At 37.8% G+C, this 24,126-nt stretch overlaps 1 protein-coding gene across 2 annotated transcripts in view; it reads left to right on the forward strand.

Annotated features, from left to right (window-relative positions):
- Positions 1 to 24,126, forward strand: part of LOC114385390 (NPC intracellular cholesterol transporter 1-like) — a 39,759-nt gene that overhangs the window by 1,644 nt on the left and 13,989 nt on the right. For both annotated transcript variants that reach the window (XM_028345446.1, XM_028345447.1), the window contains exons 6-19: positions 1,243 to 1,393; positions 1,840 to 2,084; positions 2,285 to 2,476; positions 4,096 to 4,172; positions 4,241 to 4,358; positions 5,080 to 5,163; positions 6,322 to 6,417; positions 6,528 to 6,629; positions 6,838 to 6,906; positions 7,273 to 7,368; positions 7,438 to 7,545; positions 8,365 to 8,478; positions 8,624 to 8,710; positions 14,306 to 14,434. In XM_028345446.1, the coding sequence (XP_028201247.1) occupies positions 1,243 to 1,393; positions 1,840 to 2,084; positions 2,285 to 2,476; positions 4,096 to 4,172; positions 4,241 to 4,358; positions 5,080 to 5,163; positions 6,322 to 6,417; positions 6,528 to 6,629; positions 6,838 to 6,906; positions 7,273 to 7,368; positions 7,438 to 7,545; positions 8,365 to 8,478; positions 8,624 to 8,710; positions 14,306 to 14,434 (1,668 nt within the window). The remainder of the gene's footprint in view (positions 1 to 1,242; positions 1,394 to 1,839; positions 2,085 to 2,284; positions 2,477 to 4,095; positions 4,173 to 4,240; positions 4,359 to 5,079; positions 5,164 to 6,321; positions 6,418 to 6,527; positions 6,630 to 6,837; positions 6,907 to 7,272; positions 7,369 to 7,437; positions 7,546 to 8,364; positions 8,479 to 8,623; positions 8,711 to 14,305; positions 14,435 to 24,126) is intronic.

Consider the following 24,126-nt stretch of genomic DNA (forward strand, 5'->3'; position numbering starts at 1 on the left):
CGAGTTTATGATAAAGAGAAATAAAGTGAAAATAATATATTGTCTCTAGAGCCGATAAAAAAAAATTAATCCATAGGTAGGCTCTTATCCTCATTGCAAGCTTATTCTTTTCTTATGACAGTAGGTTCCCCTCCACTGGTAGATGTTTAAAATGAAAAAAATACAATAATAAAGTAGCTAAATAATGGTATCTATTAATGAAATCATAAATGAAAACTTCAGTTATTAGGCTAAATGCTAATTCAGGTGTGAAATATGATATGATTTTAGTGAACTTGCAATATTGCTTAGCTTGGTATTGGTAAACTGCATATGTTTAGTTATAGTTTCTTAATCATGCCTCATTGCTCCAATAACTAATCAATCTTTCCTCATTAAAAAAGTTTAGAAGAATGTAATGATTTGATGCTTTTTGTGTTGTTATTTGTTAATGTTATATGTTTATGATAAAAACCTTGGGAGAACCACACCACAAAAGCTAGCTGTTGAAGTTGGAAAGCCCAAAGCCTTATAACCCCCCTGGGATGTTTTGCACCCATAATCATGTTAGTGTTTTATGTAGACTTATTGGGAAAAATGAAACTTAGCTCACAATTTTATAAATAACTAGTACGTTGACTTGTGCACTCCCATGGTTGCCTTGTTCCTTATAATATGTACCAAAATGGCTGACTTGTAACTATAGTAATAATTTGCCATTGTGCTGCTGGTGTCATTTTCCTTCTTTTTAATCAAGTCCAAGTAGCTTTCTTGTTCATATAAGGTCCAGTATTCTATACTTTTGTGATAAATGTAATGACAAATTGGTGAATAGAGGGGGAAAAATAAAAACAAATTGCATTATTAATAGGCAACATCACGTTGCCCCACCCAAATAATTTTTGTGAAAGAGGACAACTTACCTGGTGCTACCTCCCGAAGCAAACAAAGCAAATGAATGAGGTGGTTTGGAAAGAAAATCAGTGACTCCAAATCAAGCAGTAATAATTTCTGTTAGAAACCCAACAAGAACTCAATCGTTGAATCAACTGTACAAAAATATATCAATGGTTAAAATGACAGGTGAAAAATAGGCAGGTAATGTTTTAAGGAGCATATGACATTATGACCTATTATATTATAGGAAATACTTGTTTTATTATATAGATAGAAAAATCAGTTTTTTTCATGTGATTTTGTCTTATAAATTCACTCTAGACTTGAAATTATAATTTGATATTGACCATATTATGTTCATTTCAGGTTAATGGTAATATGACTGTGGATGGCATTGATTATTACATAACTGAAACTTTTGGAGAAGGTCTATATGAATCATGTAAGGATGTAAAGTTTGGGACAATGAATACAAGGGCCATAGATTTTGTTGGGGCTGGAGCTAGCAATTTTAAAGGTGATTCATTATAACATGGGTGGATTTATTGTATGAAATATATGAACTCTGTTATCAAGTGATCTTACCTTTTCAATTAGAACGATTCACCCCTTCTTGTATTGAGTATCGATATGTTCATTGTGCATGTTTTTCTATAATTTGGGGATGGATCTTGAGTTTTGCACAACAATAAAAGGGAAAATGGGGAGTTAATTTAATGTTAGTTTACTCCTTGTATGTCATGTTTGTAGTTCTGAGGTAGATTGCAGATATACATGTTTAGCCATAAAAAAAATACAAAAGATCCTCCTGAGTTGCTGCAGACATACTTTTTCTTGTTCCTATTTTGGTACTAAGTAGCTGCTAATGTTTTTCATATCATTAGAATATTTCTTTTTCTCTTTATCTGCATGTATTATACTTGCTCTTCATCTGCTAATGTGTTTTCTGATTATCATTGCCAGAGTGGTTTGCATTTCTTGGTCAGAAAGTTCCTCCTGGTTTTCCTGGTTCTCCGTATTCTATACTTTTTAAGACAACCATTCTTGACTCTTCTCCTATGAAACTTATGAATGCGTCTGTATATTCATGTAATGACACTTCGCTGGGCTGCTCTTGTGGTGATTGTCCTTCATCACCTGTTTGCTCGGGTTCAGAACCTTCTCCACCCAGAAAAGATCCCTGCTCCATTAGAATTGGATCTCTAAAGGTTGAAACAATAGAGGCTGCTTTTTTCTTTATAATTAATTTTCATTTGCTTTATGACTGAATAAATTCTGTCTTTTTCTTTCTTAAAAGTAATGCCTTTTGAATCATAATCCAGTGGAACAATTGGTTTTCTACTGAAAAACTGTCTTTCATCTTTTGATACATGTTGTGAAACTGGTTTTCGTATAATGATACCTACAGGTCAGATGTGTAGATTTTTCAATGGCCATTTTGTACATTGTATTGGTTTTCGTGTTGTTTGGGTGGGCATTGCTGCAAAGGACAAGAGGAAGGAGGAGACTTGGATCTGGTGTGGAACCATTATTGGATGATATGGTTGATGAAGGGAGTAGTTTTGCTAACCTCCAAAAGGATGGAACTCATCCTGCAGAGGTATGTTTAAAAGCTTGTTTTGTATTGACCCATCGTTTTGGCATTCAGAAGGAAGATTTCATTTCTTCTTGTTATTATTATAATTGTGGAAACCCGCTGTCCCAAAAGCTAATTGTTTGGTGAAGTCAAATGACTGATTTTATACTTAAATAATCTGTGCATATCAATTCATGCAAGAGCTCTTTTGGCTTGAAACACAGATAATGTTCAGGTTCACTTGTCTTGTGCTTAATTTCAACTTATTTATTTAAAAGAATGGGAGCTGCAAGGGCCGAACTCTAGACTACTTGGTCATATAGACTTTAATACTATGTAATGAACCAACTATCTCATAGAGATCAAATGTCTATCAATTAACACTAAGTATAGGTCTTAGAATGTGGGTTAGGCCTAACTCTACCCCAAAAGCTAGCTCATGGGGTGAGGGTTGCTCCTCACTTATATATTCTATCTTTGCCTTATCTCTAGTCATTGTGGGACTTGGGTTTTTCGCAATAATAGGGAACCTTTATTTATTCTCTTAAATAAATGATATTCCAAATCACCAAATACATAAGGCCCTTTCCATTAACATTTATATTATGTGGTTTATTTTTTATAATAAATAGTCATCTTTTCATACATTGTGAAGCAGCTTTGCAGATTGAAGTTCTTTGTGTTCTCTGTTTGAAGAAAGTGTTTTTATAATAAATAGTCATCTTTTCATACATGGGGTGACTGTTTGAAGAAAGTGTTTTTATAATAAATAGTCATCTTTTCATACATGGGGTGAGGGTTGCAAAGCAGAATAAATTGCTTAGGAAATGTGCTTTTTTGCCTGGTGTATGCTGCTTTTAGTTGGAGTGAAATTCCTTAATTTTACTTAATGTATTCTTTCTTCATTTTTTTCTCCTGTTACAGGCTCCTTTTTTTTATAGCATTTTTTCAGGTTTCACCTCACCAGTCTTTTGAAGGAGTTTCTTTGTATTATTATGCAAAGGGACTGCTAACTCTTCTATGCTATTTTTTTTTTTTTTATCAATCACCCCCCTTGCTATAGGGTGATATCTGATTCTCCATCTCCGTACAAATTTTCTCTCATAACGAACTCTTTTGAACCCCTCCCCCCAAAAAACAAAAGAAAACCTTGTTTTCCAAAATCCATTCCTGCTTAAACCTGAAGATAATTTGAGGAGAGTCTGTTTTTTAATAGCTGGTATTGTATGTGTAGTAGTGGTTGTTGAACCATATTTTGTATTTCAGTATTTTAAGTGCACTGGACTGCTACCCTTGAATACTATGTCTAAATTTCTTAGCATCTAACATAAGTAAAGTAGGGACTAGGGAGCTATTTTCTATTGAATAAGAAATTCATCGAAGATCTTGGAGTTCTAGGAAACACTGTTTATACATGGTATGTAAAATGATTTGCATAAGGCATCTGTAATACAACTTCGTTGTGTTTTCTTCTTGTTTAGCTGTGGGACCTGATTTAATTCCCGGAATCTTGTTTCTCAATTTGCCTCTTTCAATTCTACATTAAGATGTGTTAGAGTTAAATGATTTATTTCCCATGTATAATGAGCAGTTTTAGTTATTACTCATTATGATATTGTTGGCTTTGTATTGACAAATAAAAGGTGCAACAGATAGATCCTCAAGGGCAGAATGTGGTGCAATTTTCTTTTGTTCAAGGGTGCCTGTCCAGCTTTTACAGGTCAGTGGCTCTAGCAGTTCTTGCTAGGTTTACAATTACATAATCTTTGATTTTGTTTATGCATTCAGGACATATGGAAGGTGGGCCACTAGAAAACCCACAATTGTTCTTTGTTCCTCATTGACAATTGTCGTTTTGCTTTGTTTGGGTCTGCTTCGTTTTGAGGTGGAGACCCGGCCTGAGAAGGTACCGTATTTTCATCTTTAGTATCTCCACATTGTGCAATTTGGATTTGCTTCTGTAACTTCTACATGCAATTTTTTTTAATCTCCTTCCTGGCTATCAAATAATATCTACCTTATCCTTTTTGTGCTGTTACTTTGTTTTTTTTATCTACCCTTAGACATGTTTGGATGAGCTGTTGGAACATATGATCAAATGTTAAGCACATTTTGCATAATAGCTCAAGCAAATTAAAATTGTTTTACACTGTGAACCTATACTTATAAATAATGTCAAGAAAAATATTTTCATAAAGGCTTATGGTACCGAATAAGTGCTTTTAAACAAAAAAATACTGTCCAAGGGTTCATTCTTATGGAAACTACCTTTCTGTCTTGTTGAGCTTTCTGGATAGATACATACCAGACAATTTCTGGGCCTTAATTCCTGAATTTTAGAGAATTCTTAATATTCTAAATTTAAGATATATGATCATGGTTTTTCTGTGGAATGGTTTTTGTGTTTGTTTTCTTGTTGGAGGGCATTTATTCTCTAAATGGGTATCTTGCTCGCACTGCCCCTTTAATAATATTTCTTCTTTAATCCTCCCTCTCCACCACACAACAAAATATTTTCTAGTACTTAAACTGCGATAAGTTTTAAAAGGAATATATATATGCTCATAATGCTAATTTTCTTCTTGAAGTTGAAGAATATCGGCTTTGCTGTCTTCTTTGTGTTGCAGTTATGGGTTGGTCCTGGGAGTAAGGCAGCTGAAGAGAAAGAGTTTTTTGATAGCCACCTTGCTCCATTCTACAGAATTGAACAGGTTTCAGTTTGCTTGTAATTTATTTTACTTTTCTTTCTGGTCTCGTAATTCCATGTGTGTGATCTACTTACTGAAATCTAGGCTCCGTCTTATGTAAATGAGTTATCTAGCATGCCTGCTCATTTGCATGTTTGGCCTTTACCACCTCTTCCCCCCCCTACAAAATAAATAAATAAAGGAAGAAATATATTAAGATAGAGAGAACAAAATTAGTTTGAAAAATAAGGAATCCTCAATGAAGCAAAGCTACCTAATCCCTGAACATATCTGCAAGGGAGATCTCCCCTCCCTTAAAAAGACCATGTGCTTTATGCCAAATAGAAGCCAAATTTCTGACTTTTTGATCCAATGAAACCTCCTTAAAGATAAGAGAGATGCTTGAATGTATTTTCCACACAGAAAAATGATCTATTTACATTCAAGAGTATTACAATGATGATTAATGCCAAAGACTATTTACAAGGGAGCAATTAAGATACCACTACTTCCTAAGATGCACTGAGGCTGAGTACAGAAGCCTTGCAGCTGCTACAGCTGACATTTTGTGGATTCAGACTCTTCTTGGTGAGCTTGCAGTCCCACACCTCACTCCTATGGTGCTTTGTGATAATTCAAGTGCTCTGATACCATCTTGATAAACTGATATTATTGATATCAAAGGAGAAATTACAATTGGTCAAAGAGTCTCTGTTTACACTAAGATATGTATAGGCACAGAGATCCTAACTTACTAGTGACAGTTGCTGACAATGTACTAACCAACTGACAGCTGTACACAGCTGTATTGGCTAACTAAGGGTTACCTCTAACTAGTAGAGTTAACTTACAGAGACATAACAGAGTATACTCATGGTATGAATGAGATAAATATCTCAGCAAATCTCAATAGATATGTTTTGGTTATTTATCAAATAAGACATTTTGATTTTATTATTATGTTGATATTGATGCTGATGCAATTTTTAGTGCCCCATTCTTGTCAATGTCTTCCAATTTCCAAGAAAGTTTTCCCTTTCCATCCAAACATGTACTTTGCAATGAATATGAAGTCAACCATAGTTTCCTTTTTAATGTTTTTGTTATGTTGCCTTCTTATTTCCTGCTATTATTTTATCTGAAATAAATCACGTTTTAAAATATTTTTTGTGTATATTTCAGCTCATAATAGCGACAATCCCTGAATCTAAGCATGGCAAACCGCCAAGTATCATAACAGAAGAAAATATTGAATTGCTTTTCGAAATACAGGAAAAGGTGTTTTGATTTTCAGTTTTTTTTACTTACTAGAATTTAAATGGAGCTGTTGTATGCTTAGTGGGGCCTTCTTTATTAAAAAATATGTTTACATTTCAATATTCCAACAGGTTGATGGAATTCGTGCAAATTATTCTGGTTTGTTAGTATCACTGAGTGACATTTGCTTGAAGCCTTTAGGCGACGACTGTGCCTCTCAAAGCATTTTGCAGGTCCAACCCACTAATTTCCAAATTATTCCTGTAGTACTTTTGAATTGTGTATTGCGAATAATTAATTATTTGGCTTCTATTATCTGTAAGTTGTACAACCAGTTGGCTTTTCTTATTCAGTTCTATATCAATTTACTATTCTTTTTTTTTTGGCATACTCAGAAGCCTTCATTTGATTTCCTTTTTTGTCTTTATTTTATTCTAATAGTATTTTCAAATGGACCCTGACAATTATGACAACTACGGAGGTGTTGAGCATGCTGAGTATTGTTTTCAGGTAAACTTCTGTAATCTGATTATGGATTACCTTAGTTTTGTTATTCAAATGAGTTTAATTTAAAACAGTTTTACTTTATGAGCAGACAAATATTGTAAAACAAAAAGATTAATGTGTTAAGAAACACTAAATTCCAATAAGCATACTAATTCAAGTTGAAATATTTGCATAGGTATGGAAGGAATACCTGCTTTTTCATTTCTTTTTTCTTTGTAAATAGTGTAGCTGTAGTGTGTCATGCATTGAATGTAGAATGCTCTGTTGATGCTTCTATACATAATTACTTCTTATAGATTATGTTGAATTTATCTCATAGCTTGTGTTTAATAAGACTTAAATCTTATTATTTTATTTTATCATTTTCAGCATTACACTTCTACTGAAACATGCTTTAGTGCATTCAAGGCTCCCCTTGAGCCAACTACTGCCTTGGGAGGGTTTTCTGGAAATAATTATTCTGAGGTAAGAATCTTGAATTTTAGCATAGATTTCTTTTTATGGGTTACTGCTATGCTGATTCACCTATTCTAGGCTTCTGCATTTGTTATCACGTACCCTGTCAATAATGCAATTACAAAAGTCGGAGATGAGAATGGGAAGGCAATAGCTTGGGAAAAAGCATTCATCCAGTTGGCTAAGGTATGACTACTAAATATATTTATTACAGTTATTAATTCTTGTGTAGCTTATATGCACAAAATCTTCATTTTATTTTTGACATCTCTCTATAAATCCTTATGGTGCTGTTGTTTTCTTCATTAATGAAAGAAAATTGGTTGTCATCTTTGGTGCAATAATAACAGATATTCTGCAATTTGTGCCAATTAATAACTAATATTCTTCTAATCAATTCCATTGACATAACTAACCTGAGTTAGTTAGTGACAGCTGTCCTAACAGATAACTAACTAACTATAGACTAACTACTAACTGTTGTTTAGCCTTTACAGATCAGTTTAAGCAAAAAGAAAAATAGACCGAGTAAGTATACTCCTACCTATACTTATAGTGTTAGATTTTGATTGTTAGATGACTCTAGGAAAGAAAAACCTGGGGTCTCCGTGTTTGTTACCCTAGCATGTTCTAGTGAAGTATGTTTCTGAATACAGATTTGTTTATTTGTTACTGATATGCATGGCTCTAAATCTGGCTGTAGCCTGTAGGCAATATATTGGTATAAAGTAAATGTTGATCCATCCACTGTCAACTTTTGAAATAAGGAAAAGTGCATGAGTGCATTTTTCAGATACCTACTCATAAGTAGGTTTGAGTTAAATTGATTATATTGTCCTAGTACAAGTGGCTATATAATATACTTATTTTTTTGAGTGGGTGTACTTTTGCACATTGCATGATATTACAGATATGCTAGCTGAATGCTAAAGGTACTTTATACTATCTGTCTTTTCTTCTCATTCCTTATCCATACGTATTTTGATCCAATTTTACATTTGGAAGGAGGAATTGCTGCCAATGGTGCAATCTAGCAATCTTACCTTGTCATTTTCAACTGAAAGTTCAATTGAGGAAGAACTAAAGAGAGAAAGCACTGCAGATGTCATAACAATACTTGTAAGAAATTTCTGTTTCTTTCAACTGAATGTGAAAACATGATTTGTGTTGTGTGTAAGCTAATGACTGATTAGTTTGGTTGTGACTTCATAAAGATGTGCTTTATTGGAATATACAATAAATGTCTTCTCCAACATATTATTAGGTGAGCTATATTGTAATGTTTGCTTATATATCGGTGACCTTGGGAGATAGACCACCTCATCCGTCTTCTTTGTTCCTCTCGTCCAAGGTATGTTATTTTCCTTGAAGCTTTCAATTGTCTTTTTCCCATGATCCCATCTAGTGTACCCTGTGATACCAAATTGTTTGTGTATATTCAAAAGTCAAAACATACATGCATAATATAAGTGCCAATACGTGATAAATTGTACTTGATGTTAATGTTCTTAACTAATGCTCCCAAGCATCTAAACTACACAGCAGAGTTGAAGTGTAGACCATTAATTCTGAATTTTACTTAGCAGAGTGATCTATTTATAATAATTGTGATTACAAGATAATAAATAACTACTATTATCAAGAGAACTACTTCCTAAGATAATTCAACTAAGCTAAATGCAATAACTAAGCTACATGGAGCTGAGCAAAAAAAAAAAAAGCTACATGGAAGAATAATAATCATTTAATGCTCCTATTCCCAACATTAATAATAACAAATGCAAAAGCTCAGAGTTGACGAGGAAACGGTTTGCATGTTTTGACATTTGTTATCATTGTGGTGGGGTGTTATTTTTTTTTTATCAGCAAACATAATATCATATATTAATTGAGTACCAGAGGTACTGGAAATACATATTACTATCCAGATTTGGTCCCAAGACATATGGTTTTCATTGAACGAGAATCTGAGGTATAGTTTAGGTTATTACAGAAATTTGCTCTAATGTTCTATCCTGCTCTATTGAGAAACCCTGCTCTAATGTTGGAAGACCAGTAATTGTAGTGAGTGTTGAAATCCTTCTCCAAATTTGTGAGCCATGTCATAATAAGAAAACTACATCATCTAGGATTCTGTTGGCATTGAATGTACCATTTGAGAAGATAATATCATTTCTGTGCTTCCAAATGGTCTATGTCAGTGCCAACCACCATCATTTCCATCTACTAGACCTCATTCCCTCTGTCATTCCATATATGTGTTGGAGAAAGTGTTGCCTTGGATGATTTGGAAAGACACCCGACAAGTTCACCCAAGACAAGGACTCCCACCTTACTGGAATTATCTTGCTGCACTGAAAGAATAGATGACCTGCGCTCTCCTCCTCAGCTCTGTAGAATAGGCATCTTGAATCTCCAACCTCTATCTGTCGCCTCCGCAAGTTCGCTCTAGTTGGTAGTCTATCTCTGATTAGCCTCCATGCAAATATAACAATTTTAGACGGAAACTTAAGCTTCCACAGCTCCTCAAATGCTCCATCCTGTTGCTGTTCAGATATTTCCCCCCGAAACACATAATAGGCAGATTTGGCCGTGTATTGCTCACTCGGGTCTGCCTTCCACTCCCACTGATCACCTTTCTGAGGCTGAATTGGGTGGCATGCAACATCCGATAGGAATGAAACCGCTATATCTATTTCGTTATCAAACAGTGGTCTTCTCCACCTAAAATCCCATTCTCAACCTGCATCTTTGAAGGCCTCCATATGCTGTATACTTTGGTGTGCTGAGTAGAAATACTATACAGCCTAGGGTATCTTGCAAGTAACGAATCCTCTCCCCCCCATCCATCTGTCCTCCCAGAATTTAAACTTGTCCCCACATCCAACCCTCCATAATGTTGTAGTGTTCATTATCGCTCCATGTTGCGGATGATTAAACACGATCTTTAGATCCCTCCACCATACCGATTCACCCTTCCCTCTAGTTACTTCGCTTAAACCCCTCCTACCCTCATATTTTGATTCCAGTACCCTAGCCCACAACTCCCCTTGGCTCTGAAATAGGCTCCATTTCCATTTGCCTAACAATGACAGATTAAAAGAATTAATGTCTTTGACTCCCAGACCCCCATCTTCCTTTGGCAAGCAGACAGTTTCCCATTTAACCCAAGCTATTTTGTTTTGCTCTTGATCACCTCCCCATAGGAACCTTCTCTATAGCCTCACTAGCTTGTCCACCAACTTATTAGGTACCCTGAAAAAAGAGAAAAAATAAATAGGAATGGACGTTAGCACTAACTTTATGAAAGTCACTCTCCCCCCAAAAGACAAGTGTCGTTGCTTCCATTTCGCTAACTTTCTCTCACACTTAGTTATGATAGGATCCCATGTCTGATATAATCTCGGATTTGCTCCAATAGGAACACCAATGTATGTGAAAGGGAACGTCAACAAGCTACAATTGAGGTATTCAACTGCATCTTTTTCCACAAATCCGACAGCCCAAAAGCACCAAAACCGCTTTTAGCAAAGTTGATTTTGAGGCCCGATACAAGTTCGAAAGCCCTCAACATTGCTTTGATAGCTCTCACATTATCCATTGATGCTTCTCCAAAAAAGATTGTGTCATCCGCATACTGGAGCAGGCTAACTTCCACCTTGTTTTTGCCACATAAGAATCCCCTAAACAACCCCTTCTCGAGCGCTTGTGACATAATGCCACTGAGGGCCTCTGCTACTATATTAAAGAGGAGAGGTGATAATGGGTCTCCTTGTTTGAGCCCTCTTTGAGGCAAGAACTGTGCTGAAGGGCTACCATTCACCAGAACTGAAACAGATGCTGATTTTAGGCACCCCTCCATCCACTGGATCCATTTAGAATAGAAACCCATTCTTTTCAACATATAAATCAGGAATTCCCAGCAAACAGAGTCATACGCCTTCTCGTAATCCATTTTGAACATCAAGTACGGTTTTTGGCCTCTTTTGGCTTCGTCAATCACCTCATTTGCAATCATCATGCTATGTAGCATGTGCCTGCCTTGTATGAATGCTGATTGCCTTTCATGTATGATAAAAGGCATAACTTCTTCAATCTATTCGCCAGTATCTTCGCAACTATCTTATATGTGCAACCTGTCAATGAGATAGGTCTGTAGTCGCTCAGTGTTTGAGGATTCGATACCTTGGGGATCAGGGCTACGAAAGATGCATTTGAAGGTTAATCCATTGACATAGAATTCATCCAAGAAGCGCAGGACATCGGACTTGATGATATGTCAGAATTGCTTGATGAATTTGAAGGTTAATCCATCTGGCCCTGGACTCTTATCACTCCCACAATCCCATACAGCCCTTTTTACCTCCTCCTCCTGAAAATGCCCCACCAAAGTATCATTTTGGTGACTATCAATGGTCTGGAAGCTTAATCCATCCAATGTAGGTCTCTCAATCACAGTTTCTTGAAACCGTTGCTCAAAGAACAACCTAACTGCCTCTTTGATTGTTGCCGGCTCCTCCGTCCAGGCCCCATCAATCAACAACCCTTTCAGGCAATTATTTCTTCTACTAGCATTGATCATCAAAAGGTGGAAGTGTTGGTGGCTAACTTTGACATGGTCAATATGGCAACATCGGAACAAAATTATATTCTCCGATGAAACATTCAACGGGAACAGGATCATGGATGATGCATCTTTCCTACTTTGGACATGGCTTAGGTGTTTTGAGAAGGACTTTGTCATAGATTTTAATCATTGGTCGAGTAATCTTAGATCAGGATTTGTTTATTAGATGTGGAAAGCACTATAGATTGGCAATGGAAAAGAGATTCATTTTGTATCCAGACATTGGTCCATATCAAGACTACATCAAGTTTGATAATGGAACCATATGTCTGATGTCTTTAATTGTAACAGTTGTACCCCTGGTACTCAGATTAATATACATAATTATTTTTGCTGATAAAAAAAAAAGCATTGATCATCAGATGAAAATATCTAGAGTTGCAGTCACCTTCTTTGATCCATCTGGATCTCGCCTTTTGTCTTAGTAACGACTCATGTGATCGAGCTGTCACCCATAATTCCTCCTGAAGCTGCTTCCTGATCATCATCTCCGGATGGGATAACTGTCTGTCAACTGTGGCCTCTTCCATCTTATTTAAATCTTCCTGAATCTTCATATATTTCTTAAAAGTATCCCCAAATTGCTCTCTATTCCACACGTTGAGCCTGTTCTTGAGTGCTTTTATTTTTTCTTTTAGGACATACCCTCCCCACCCACTTTGTTGGTTGGATGTCCAGCTCTCTTCAACAGTTTTCTTGAACGAGGTGTCAAATAACCAACAATCCATGATTCTGAAAGGTTTAGGGCCCCAATCAATACTTTTGGAGCGGAGCAATATCGGGCAATGGTCAGAGAAGTTCCTCTACAATGTGTATTGAGCTGATCCAGGCCATTTGGAAAGCCATTCTGGAGATAACAGGAATCTATCTAACTTGTTCCTTGCTGATCCGTTTGGTCTTACCCATGTAAACTTGCTACCCACCCATGGCGCTTCCTCAACCTCCAGTTCTTTAATCCATTCATTGAATTCTCTAGACCCGTAATCCTCTAAGCCCCTGTGGCATGCACCAAATCTCTCTGTAGAATTTCTAATGCTATTGAAATCCCCCAATATGCACCATAATCCACCTTGGCTCTGGGTTTTCAATTGTTTGATAGACTCCCATAATACTCGTTTACTTTGAATATCACAAGGTGAATATATGCTTATAATATTCACTGTTTGAGCCTCTTGAATCCACTTCCCTACCAACAATACAAAACCAGTCCCAACTCTCTAGTTTGTGGTGGGGTGTTAGAGATGTAATATAAAACAACCAAATGTCTTCACCTAATAACTTAAAATTTTGGGATAATTGGTTCATGACATGGTATCTGATCATCTATGATTGAGTGATGTAGAGGTTCCATGCTGCCGTAATTCCTCTAATAAATAGTTAAATTTCAGCTAAAGGTAGGTGAGCCTCTGCATGTGTACACTTCAATCCCTAAAGGTTCTTGCATAAGTAGGCATATTAGAGATGTAATATAAAATTTTCACGTTTTCATCTAATAACTTTAGGTTTTGCAATAGTTGGTTTATGACATGGAGAGTTTATATTTTCGAATTTGGATTTACTAGTTGATCATTGTAAATATTCTCGTTTGCTATCATGTTGTTTGTTCAAGTATGGAGACTTAGGTTCATCTTAGGTTGCCACTGGTTTTTGACAGTCCATAGTATTTTCTTTAAATTTTGTTTTCTCGTCTTCATTGTACTTCAGATGACTATTATTCTTGATCAAAATTTCTTTGTGTTTCTCATGGATCTTGCTTCTCTCAAATTATATCCTCTCAATGATCTCTCCGATTTCTATCAAGATCTTAAATTCACTTGTTGGTGTCAGAGCTGTTTTGGTTTGGTTCCATTATGTGAGCCCTCAAGGGAGCTTCATTATTTGTTGAGGGCAGTTCACTTTTCAATTTGAAGATTCGGTATTAATTTACTTTAGTGCCTAAAGCTTTAAGTTTCAAAGGGGCTTTCAGTTTCCTGTGTTATTAGTGGTGTAAGATGGGAGACAAAGGCTAATAATAATATTGGACTATTAGAGTAGAAGAGTAGAATTCCCTTTTCTTCTTAAATATGGACCAGGTTTAAGTTGTTGACCATTTTTTACCATTGTTAATGAGAAGACCAATAATGTACATTCTATCTTGAATTCTTGTGTAGGTTTTCATGCTTATCAACAACTGCATTATTTTTTTTCCAATTCTTTTCTCACGTGGTTGATGCAGATATGATAGAAATTAATTTTAACTTTTTCAAATGTTATGGGTAGCCTCTTCAACTCTGGCTATTTACTCTAATACTTCTCATTCTTCAATTTGATGTTATCCAGGTATTGCTTGGTCTTTTGGGGGTTTTGCTAGTTATGCTTTCTGTCCTTGGATCAGTTGGATTTTTCAGTGCTATTGGAGTAAAATCGACACTAATCATAATGGAAGTCATACCTTTTCTGGTTTTAGCTGTAAGTCTTTGTTTTTATCCTTCTCAAGATAATTTTATGAACTGCCATCAGAGATACCATATTTATCTTATATAAGTATTATGCAAGGTTGACTGGACTAAGTGCCTGTTTGGTTGCCTCCAGAATCATGTTACGGGGGGAGATTTGGGGGGGGGGGGGGGGGGGGATGGGACCAAATTCAACTTTTTACTGTACCCATGCTTGTTTGAATGATTTTTGTGCTGGATAGTGGATGGAATTAATCTCTCAATGCATAGAATTGATACTGGGAAGCCTGAATTTTTAGCTTTTATGTTGCGCATAATTGATTCTAGGTGTTAGACCACAAATTATGTCTTAACTACACTCCGTAAAGCAATTCTACTTTACCAACCAGACAAGATCAATTCTTTTCAACTAACTTCTAAAGTCAATACTCAAACACAATTTGATGTTTTCTAAATCAATTCTTTCAAAATGAAAAATCTAAAAAAACAAACGGTGGCTCCACACTATGATGCTTCACTCAGCTTTTCTAGTCAATTCCTTTGTAGGTAGCCCTTTACGTGACTCTTGCAATTTAGGGGTGACCATAGTTAAAGCTACTTTGTAACAGATTGAATGAAGAACTGAGAGAGATTTCTATTGATCTGAATATTTGATACACTGCAAAACTGAGTCTCTGTTTCCACTTTCCAGAGATTCTTGTTTATACACCAGTGTTGGACTTCTCTAGGAAGCCAATTACAGTATCTAACTCCAACTAACCCACAACTTTCATAACAGACTATGATAGTTAGCCTAACTGACTAAGGTAGTGATAACGATTTACAACTATATATACAGTGATCATAGGTATATACTGTAGAGAAGATATAAAGAGAGAGAGAGAGGAGAGAGAATCAGGACTTGTATTATAGACAGAAGAAGAAAATACAAAGCCACTGAAATCTCTTACAAGAACAGTATTTATACTGCTGAGATTAAGTTATAACTGTCAACTGACTAAGGCTAACAGTTAACTAACTACAGTAGAAAAACTAAGGTTAGTTATTCTTATAGCTCAGCTACATTGAGTTTGGAGCTCAAATATGTGAACCTAGTAGAAGACAAAGGCTTGTTAAGTAAATCTGCCCATTGGTCTGGGCCAGGTATATACTAAATCACCAGCTGCTTAGTAAAAACCTTTTCTTGGACAAAAAACACATCCAACTCCATATATTTAATTTTAGCATGGAGAACTGGATTATGAGCTAGCTGCACTGCACTGGAATTGTCACACAGCATGATAGGTGTAGAATGAGGAACTGCAAGTTCCTGGAGAAGAGTCTGAATCCAGAGAATGTTAGCTGTGGCAGCAGCTAAACTTCTATACTCTGCTTCAGTACTGGACCTAGAAACCACCTTTTGCTTTCTAGACCACCAAGACACCAGGTTAGGACCAACAAAGACAGCTTCACCAGATGTAGATCTTCTGTCATCTGGTTCTGAAGCCCAGTCAGAGTCACAAAAGCCTCTGAGAGAAAGATGGTTATTAAGAGAGGCAGGATACAGAATAAGTCCAGAATGAAGGGCACCTTGAAGGTACCTCAAAATCCTTTTCACAGCAGTCCAGTGAGACTCAAGAGGAGAAGCCATAAACTGACATACTTTGTTAACTGAAAAACTGAGTTCAGGGTGAGTTTTTTTTTTGCACAGCAAAAATCTGATAATATTAATAGGGTCAGTACTAGATGTACTGAAATATAACAGAATATACAAGGCAGAAATCTGCCATCCCCATCTACATAATAAATAACCACAATATGTGGTTACCCAAACAACAAAAAATCCTAAGACATTTCCTCCTTTAAGCAAGAAGACCACTGATTGAAATGTGTGTGAAAGTCTTTCTCCATGCAGTGGATCCAAGACCAAGTGTTAAATAAAGCTTCGTCCATGACTTTTTCGGTGCAGAAATTCTGGTTATTAAACACCAAGGCATTTCTGTGCTTCCAAATAGTCATGGATAGAGCTATCCAAAGAGCTTTCCACCGATTGTCTACATTGCTGTTTCCACTCCACTGAGAGAATTGCAGAAAGTGGCAATTAGGCTGAAGAGGGAAAGGACCCATCCTATTAACCCATCTCAAAATCTCCCACCAAAGAACACAAGTTTTCCTGCAAGAATACATAATATGGCCAACAGTTTCCTCTTCCTGATCACAAAGAGGGCAATTGTAAGAGGGCAGCTCGACATGCCTCCTCCTTAGATTATCCCTAGTAGGTAGTCTATTCTTGAAGATTCTCCAAGAGAAAGCAGATGCTCTTGGGGGAATTTGCAATTTCCAAATGGTCTTATAATTGCTGTCTTCAGAATTAGAACTGGCCTCAGCCTTAAGAAGGTTGTAAGCTGACTTTGTGGAGTAACAACCAGCAGGATCAGCCCCCCAACTGAGGAAATCCCGAGTTAAAGGTTGAATTTGGATACCCTCAATGTCAGCCATGAATGCTGCCAAGGTGTCAATTTCGTGGTCAAAGAAATGCCTCCTCCATTGTATCTTCCACTCCCAATTACTACCAGATAAGATGCCCATAGAGTTGATATTCTGATTCTGCTGAGTACTCACTTGAAAAAGAGTTGGGTACTTTTCTTGAAGACTTAGATCATCCTCTTCCCTCCACTTGTCTGTCCAGAACTTGATTGTGTTCCCATCACCTAACTTCCACTTCAAATTATTGGAGATGCAGTTTCTATGGTGCGGTTGGAAAACATTTTTCAAATCCTTCCACCAAGGAGAATAATCTGCTCTGTTTCTACCACAGCAAAGAGTATTCCACCCTCCATATTTGGACATTAATATTCTGGCCCAAAGCTGATCCTGATTATTTGCCAAGTCGCAGCCCCATTTACCAAGCAATGCTTCATTAAACTTGGTCAAGTCTTTAATCCCAAGACCCCCTCTGTTCTTGGGGAGGCAAATAGTATCCCAATTTACCCAAGCAATCTTAGCCACTTCAGAATCTCCTCCCCAAAGAAAATTTCTCTGAATTGAGACTAGCTTGTGCACTACTTTTTTAGGGACTCTAAAGAAGGACAGCATGTAGATGGGAAGAGCTGTTAAAACAGAATTAATGAGAGTTATCCTTCCTCCCATGGATAGGCTTTTCTGCTTCCATTTGCTAAGTTTAAACTCAAACTTGTTAATGATAGGGTGCCACACATTCCAGCTTTTAGAAGATGTTCCCACTGGTATACCAAGGTAGGAAAAGGGAATTTCTAGCTGACCACAGTTGAGAAAGAGAGCTGCCTCCCTACACCAAGCCTCTGATTTTCCCATGCACCCAAATTGGCTTTTGGAATAATTAATCTTGAGACCAAAAACCATCTCAAAAATTCTGAGGACAGATTTCAGGACTCTAATGTTATCCATAGATGCAGTTCCAAAAAAAAGCGTATCATCTGCATATTGCAGAATATTTATCTCCTCCTTTTGTCTCCCCACTTGGTAGCTGTGGAACAAGTTTTTTGAGATTGCTGACCTCATCAATCCAGTAAGTCCTTCAGCTGCAATGTTAAACAGAAAGGGGGCAAGGGGATCACCCTGCCTTAAACCTCTTTGAGGCACAAACTCTGAAGTGGGACTGCCGTTAACCAAAATAGATATGGTTGCACTAGACAAGCATCCATCTATCCATTGTCTCCATTTATCAGAAAAGCCCATCCTCATCATCATGTAGTTTAAGAAGCCCCAAGAGACCGTATCATAGGCTTTTTCAAAATCCACCTTGAAGATCATGCAAGGATTTTTTTTATACTTGGCTTCAACAATAACCTCGTTAGCAATCAACACCCCATGAAGAATATGCCTCCCCTTGAGGAAAGCTGTCTGCCTTTCATCTATAAGGTGAGGTAAAACCCTAGCCAGCCGAGAAGCCAAGATTTTTGACACTATTTTATAGACACATCCTATAAGAGAGATGGGTCTATAATCATGCAAGGACTGCGGATTAGAGATCTTGGGTATGAGGGCTATGAAAGAGGCATTACTTCCTTTAGGGAATCTGCCATTGATATAAAATTCATCCAAGAACCTTGTAAAATCAGGTTTTAAAACCTCCCAAAACTGCTTTATAAAATTGAAATTCAAGCCATCAGGACCAGGGCTTTTATCTCCTCCACAAGCCCACACTGCTGCTTTAATTTCCTCCTCACCGAATCTAGCAGTAAGGTAGTCCTTGTCTTCTTGACCAAGGGAAGGAAAGTGGACTCCATCCAGGGTTGGCCTTTGAGGATTCTGTTCTGAGAATCTATGTTTAAAGTGGTTTAGAACTGCATTCTTGACTCTAGTAGGCTCCTGGACCCATTCACCTGCAATGAGCAGACCTTGAATTGCATTAATTCTCCTTCTGTGGTTGATCATCCTGTGGAAATAAGCTGAGTTTCTATCCCCTTCTCTTATCCACTTGACTCTTGATTTTTGCCTCAACATGGACTCATAGGCAAGAGCTGCACTCCAAAGCTGTTCCTGCAAAGATTTCTTTAAATCCACCTCAGCTTGAGATAGAATTCCAGTACTGCTACCAGCTTCCAAGTCATTCAGCTCCTTCTTTAAATTCTGGATTTTAGAAACATTGATAACACCATTTTGCAAGCTCCACTGTCTGATGCATCCCTTAATGAACTTCAGTTTCAGCTTTAAAGCATATCCACCCCAACCGCTAGGATGATAGTTGCCCCATCTATGAGACACCATTTTCTGAAAATCTTTGTCCTTCAACCACCAGTCCATTACTTTGAAAGGTCTAGGCCCCCAATCCACTGTTGTAGACCTCAAGAGGATGGGGCAATGGTCAGAGAAATCTCTATCAAGCACGAATTGAGTAGAATCTGGCCATTGGGATAGCCATTCATCAGATAGAAGACATCTGTCCAGTCTACTCATAGCAGTCCCATTAGGTCTATACCAAGTGAAGTTCCTCCCTATTGACCTGACCTCCTCCAAATCCATATCCGAGATCCAAGAATTAAATTCAGAGATACATGAAGAACTCCCCATTGACTGAGATGAGCTGATCCTCTCATTGTGGTGTCTTATAGAATTAAAGTCACCGACAATGCACCAAGGGCCATCATGGAAGGAAGGTTTGAGAAGTTTAATCTCTTCCCATTGCTCCCTCTTAGTGATTGTAACATACTGCTAGGCTCCAACAACAGATCTGTAAAAGGAGGGATCTTGCAGTAAATCAGAGCCATGTTGGAGAGTCTGCAGCTAGAGTTCATAGGAGAAGAAATGGGCTTTGCTTCTAGCACATTGATTTTCTGTAGCAGATCTCGAATGTACTTGGACTGAGTCATCAAAAGTGCTCCACTGGATAATGAATGAACCTCAATCCCCAAAAAATAGTCTAAAGAGCCCAGCTGCTTGAGAGATGAATTAACTTTTGCACGAGTGTAGATGAATTTCCAGTGATAATAATATCATCTACATATACTAAAATGTAGGTAGTGGTAGAGCAAGTCTTGTAAATGAATAAAGAAGGGTCACATTTGCTTTCAGTTTTTTTTTTTTCTTTGATCAGCGAAAATATCTTTTTATATATATAAGGGAAAGTACCAGAGGTACTCTTGTTTTCTTGTAGGAAAACTAGACACCTTTGGTGGGAGAGTTTGAGATGGGTTAATAGAGAGGGTCCTTTCTCTATTGAACACAAAAGCCATTTTCTGCAATTCTCTCTTTGGAGTGGGAAAAGCAATGTAGACAAGCGATGGGAAGTTTTCTGGATAGCTCTATCCATGTCTATTTGGAAGCATAGAAATGCCTTGGTGTTTCACAACCAGGATTTCAACTCTGAAAAAATTATGGATGAAGCTGTGTTTCACACCTGGTCTTGGATCAACAGCATGGAGAAAGATTTCCATTGTCATTTTAATCAATGGTCTTCTAGCTTAAAGGAGGAAATGTCCTAGGGCCTTTTCTTTTGTTGTATGGGTATCCACTTTTTGTGGTCATATCTTTGTAGGTGGGCCTGGCAGAGTACTGCCTGTGTATATTCTGTTACTCCTCAGTACTCCTAGTACTGATTATCTTTTAATACTATCAGATTTTTGCTGTGCAAAAAAAAAAACAAGATTATAACTAAGTAAGATGCTAGATCCACTGTTATGATCCAAGCTAGATACATTGTTACATTAGTCAATAACTACCCGTCTATCCTAGTTGCAGAAAGCTGCTGGTAGGTTGCTAGACCAGTAGTTATAATGCGCTGTAAATCCTTTCTCCAGCTCTCTGAGCCAAGACCATACTAGGAACACTGCATCCTCCATCATCTTACTTCCATTGAATGGTTCATTTGAGAAGATAGTCTGATTTTTGTGCTACCATATTGTGAGAGTCAAAGCAACCCACCAACATTTCCATCTGATGTACTGTTTCGTTCCATGTAAGCCATTTGGGTGCTGTATAAAATGTTGCCTTGGGTTGACTGAAAATGCTCCCAATGTGTTGATCCAAGATAGGGATTCCCACCATAGGGTTGTGTTTTTGGGCAGTTAAAGAACAGATGGGAAGCTTCCTCCTCCTTATTTCTATAGAAAAGGCACAATGAATCATTTAGCTGTATTTGTCTCCTTCTCAAATTGACTTTAGTTGACAATCTGTCTTTGACTAGTCTCCAGGCAAAGATGGCTGCTTTTGCTGGGATTTGTAGCTTCCATATCTCCACAAACACATCATCTATATTTTGTCATCTCGAAGCTGCTGGATAATACAATTTTCCTCTCTTGGTCTTGGATGAGGGGGTGGGAAAAGGATTTTACTGTTCCTTTTCACCAATGGTCCTCATCTATGGCTTTGACTTTTAAGTAGTGTTTGTGTTGTTGGGTTGGGTTGTATTGTTTCTGTTGGGATGTTGGATAATTTTAATTACTTTTCTGTCCCAGGAGATCCTACCTCCTGTGGCTTCTTGTAGTACCTCTGGTACTATGTATCTTCTATTATATATTTAATATAATTTTGGCCGTTCAAAAAAAAAAAAATCTATATTTTCCTCTGCTGCTTCACCTTGCATCAAGTGGTATGCGCTCCTTGTAGAGTAGTGTCCATTGGGTTCTGATTTCCATATCCAGCAATCTGCTATGTGTCGATGGATATGGATCCGTGATGTCTCTTCCAAAAAACCGATTGCCGCGTCCACTTCATTTTCAAATAAAGGCCTTCTCCATTGAAATTTCCATTCCCAAGCTATGTTTGTATGGCTTCCCACTTGTTGAACGAGCTGTTGTTGTTGACAGGATATTTGATATAGCCTTGGATATTTCCTCATTAGTGCCTCCCCTTCTCCGGACCATTTATCCTCCCAAAATCTGATTTTGTCCCCACACCCCACCTTCCAAGTTGTTTCTTGTTGGAGTACTTTATTCATTTGATGTTCGTGTGTCACCTTCATTAAATCCTGCCACCATATGGATTCATTGTTGACTCGTTTACCCTCAGCTAATGATCGCCACCCTCCATATTTCGAATCCAATATTCTAGCCCAAAGTTTTGAACTTTGCTGCATCATGTTCCACCTCCACTTCCCCAGCAGTGCTTTGTTGAATGTCCTGATGTCTTTTATACCCAAGCCACCTTTTTCCTTTGAGAGACAAATTGTTTCCCATTTAACCCAAGCAATTTTCTTTTGGTCCAGTCCTCCGCCCCATAGGAACCTTCTTTGAATTTGGACCAACTTATCCACCACTTTATTTGGAATCCTGAAAAAAGAAAGAAAGTAAATTGGGATAGATGTTAGGATTGATCTTATAAGAGTCACTTGTCCCCCAAATGATAAATGTCTCTGTTTCCATCTAGCTAGTTTTCTGTCACTCTTTCTTAGGATCGGATCCCACAGCTCACTACGCCTTGGGTTAGCCCTAATTGGAATACCCAAATATGTGAATGGCATAGACAGAATTCTGCAATTCAAGTACTCAGCAGTCTGCACTCTCCACTGATCAGATTGTCCCACTGTCCCAAAGCGACTCTTTGCATAGTTTATTTTAAGACCGGATGCAAGTTCAAAAGCCCTCAGGATCGATTTGATTATCTTAACATTTTGCATGGTGGCCTCCCCAAAAAATATGGTATTGTCGGCATATTGTAGGATGCTAACTGGTACCTTATTTACCCCCACTAGAAATTTAATGAACAACTTTTTTACTGCTTCTCTCATGAGTCCGGTTAAGGCTTCCGCTGCAATGTTGAATAAGAGGGCTGCTAGTGGGTCGCCTTGTCTGAGTCCTTTTTGTGGGACAAATTCTGATGTGGGGCTGCCATTTACCAACACCGACACTGAGGCAGATTTGAGGCAACCTTCCATCCAATGAATCCATTTATCGCAGAACCCCATTCTCCTTAGAACATAAGAGAGGAAGTCCCACGAGACTGAGTCATAGGCCTGTTCGAAGTCAACTTTGAATATCAGGCATGGCTTTTTAACCCTCCTTGCTTCCTCCACTACTTCATTAGCAATGGCTGCACTATGTAGCAAATGTCTTCTAGCTATAAAAGCAAATTGTCTTTCATCAATAATTGTTGGCATGATTCTCTTTAATCTGTTGGCTAGCACCTTAGCCACTATCTTGTAGACACATCCTATGAGGCATTGGGGGTCAGGCATCTTAGGTGTCAAAGCAATAAATGAGGCATTGCCTCCCCTTGGGAAAGTACCGTGAGCATGAAATTCATCTAGAAAGCGCAAGATATCAGGTTTCAGGATCTGCCAAAACTGCTTGATGAACTTGAAATTAAGTCCATCCGGGCCTGAGCTCTTTTCACTACTGCATTCCCATACCGCTCTCCTTATTTCTTCCTCAGTGAAGGTACCCACCAGCATTTGGTTTGTTTGTTGCCCGATGTTGTTGAAGTTGATGCCATTTAGAGTTGGTCTAGTTTGCATTGATTCTTGATATCTTTGCTGAAAAAACCGGCGGACTTCCTCTTTCACTCTGCTTGGTTCCTCAACCCAGGAGCCATTGATGAACACTCCATTTACTGCATTAGTTCTGCGATTTGAATTGATCAGCAGGTGGAAGTAGCAGGAGTTACAGTCGCCTTCTTTGATCCATCTAGACCTAGCCTTTTGTCTCATTAGTGATTCATGTGACTGGGCTGCTGTCCACAGATCTTGCTGCAGTCTCTTCCTGTTCATACTTTCATGGGGAGTCAACTGTCTATCTGCTGTGTCATTTTCCAGCTTATTTAACTCAGCCTCTATATTTTGATCCTTCTTGAAGGTATCTCCAAACTGCTACTTGTTCCATAGCTTCATTCTTTCCTTAAGGCATTTGATTTTTTCTTTGAGTATATAGCCGCCCCAGCCCCTTTGTTGTGTCTGTGTCCAGCTTTCATTAACCATCTTCCCAAATGACTTATTTTTGAGCCAGCAATCAAGTACCCTAAATGGTTTGGGCCCCAAATCAACATTTTTAGATTTGAAGAGCACTGGACAATGATTTGAGAAATTTCTTTCTAGAATAAGTTGCGAACTGGCTGGTCATTTAGAGAGCCATTCTGAGGAAATAAAAGCTCTATCTAGTTTGCTTCTGGCTGTCCCATTTGGTCTGAACCAAGTGTATTTACTCCCTATGCATGGTGGCTCAACAACTTCAATATCCTCTAACCATTCATTGAATTCATTGATGGGTGTATCATCCATCCCTCTCTGTGATACTCCCACCCTTTTCGATACAT

Source organism: Glycine soja, chromosome 14 (genome assembly GCF_004193775.1).
Source record: "Glycine soja cultivar W05 chromosome 14, ASM419377v2, whole genome shotgun sequence".
NCBI lineage: Eukaryota > Viridiplantae > Streptophyta > Magnoliopsida > Fabales > Fabaceae > Glycine > Glycine soja.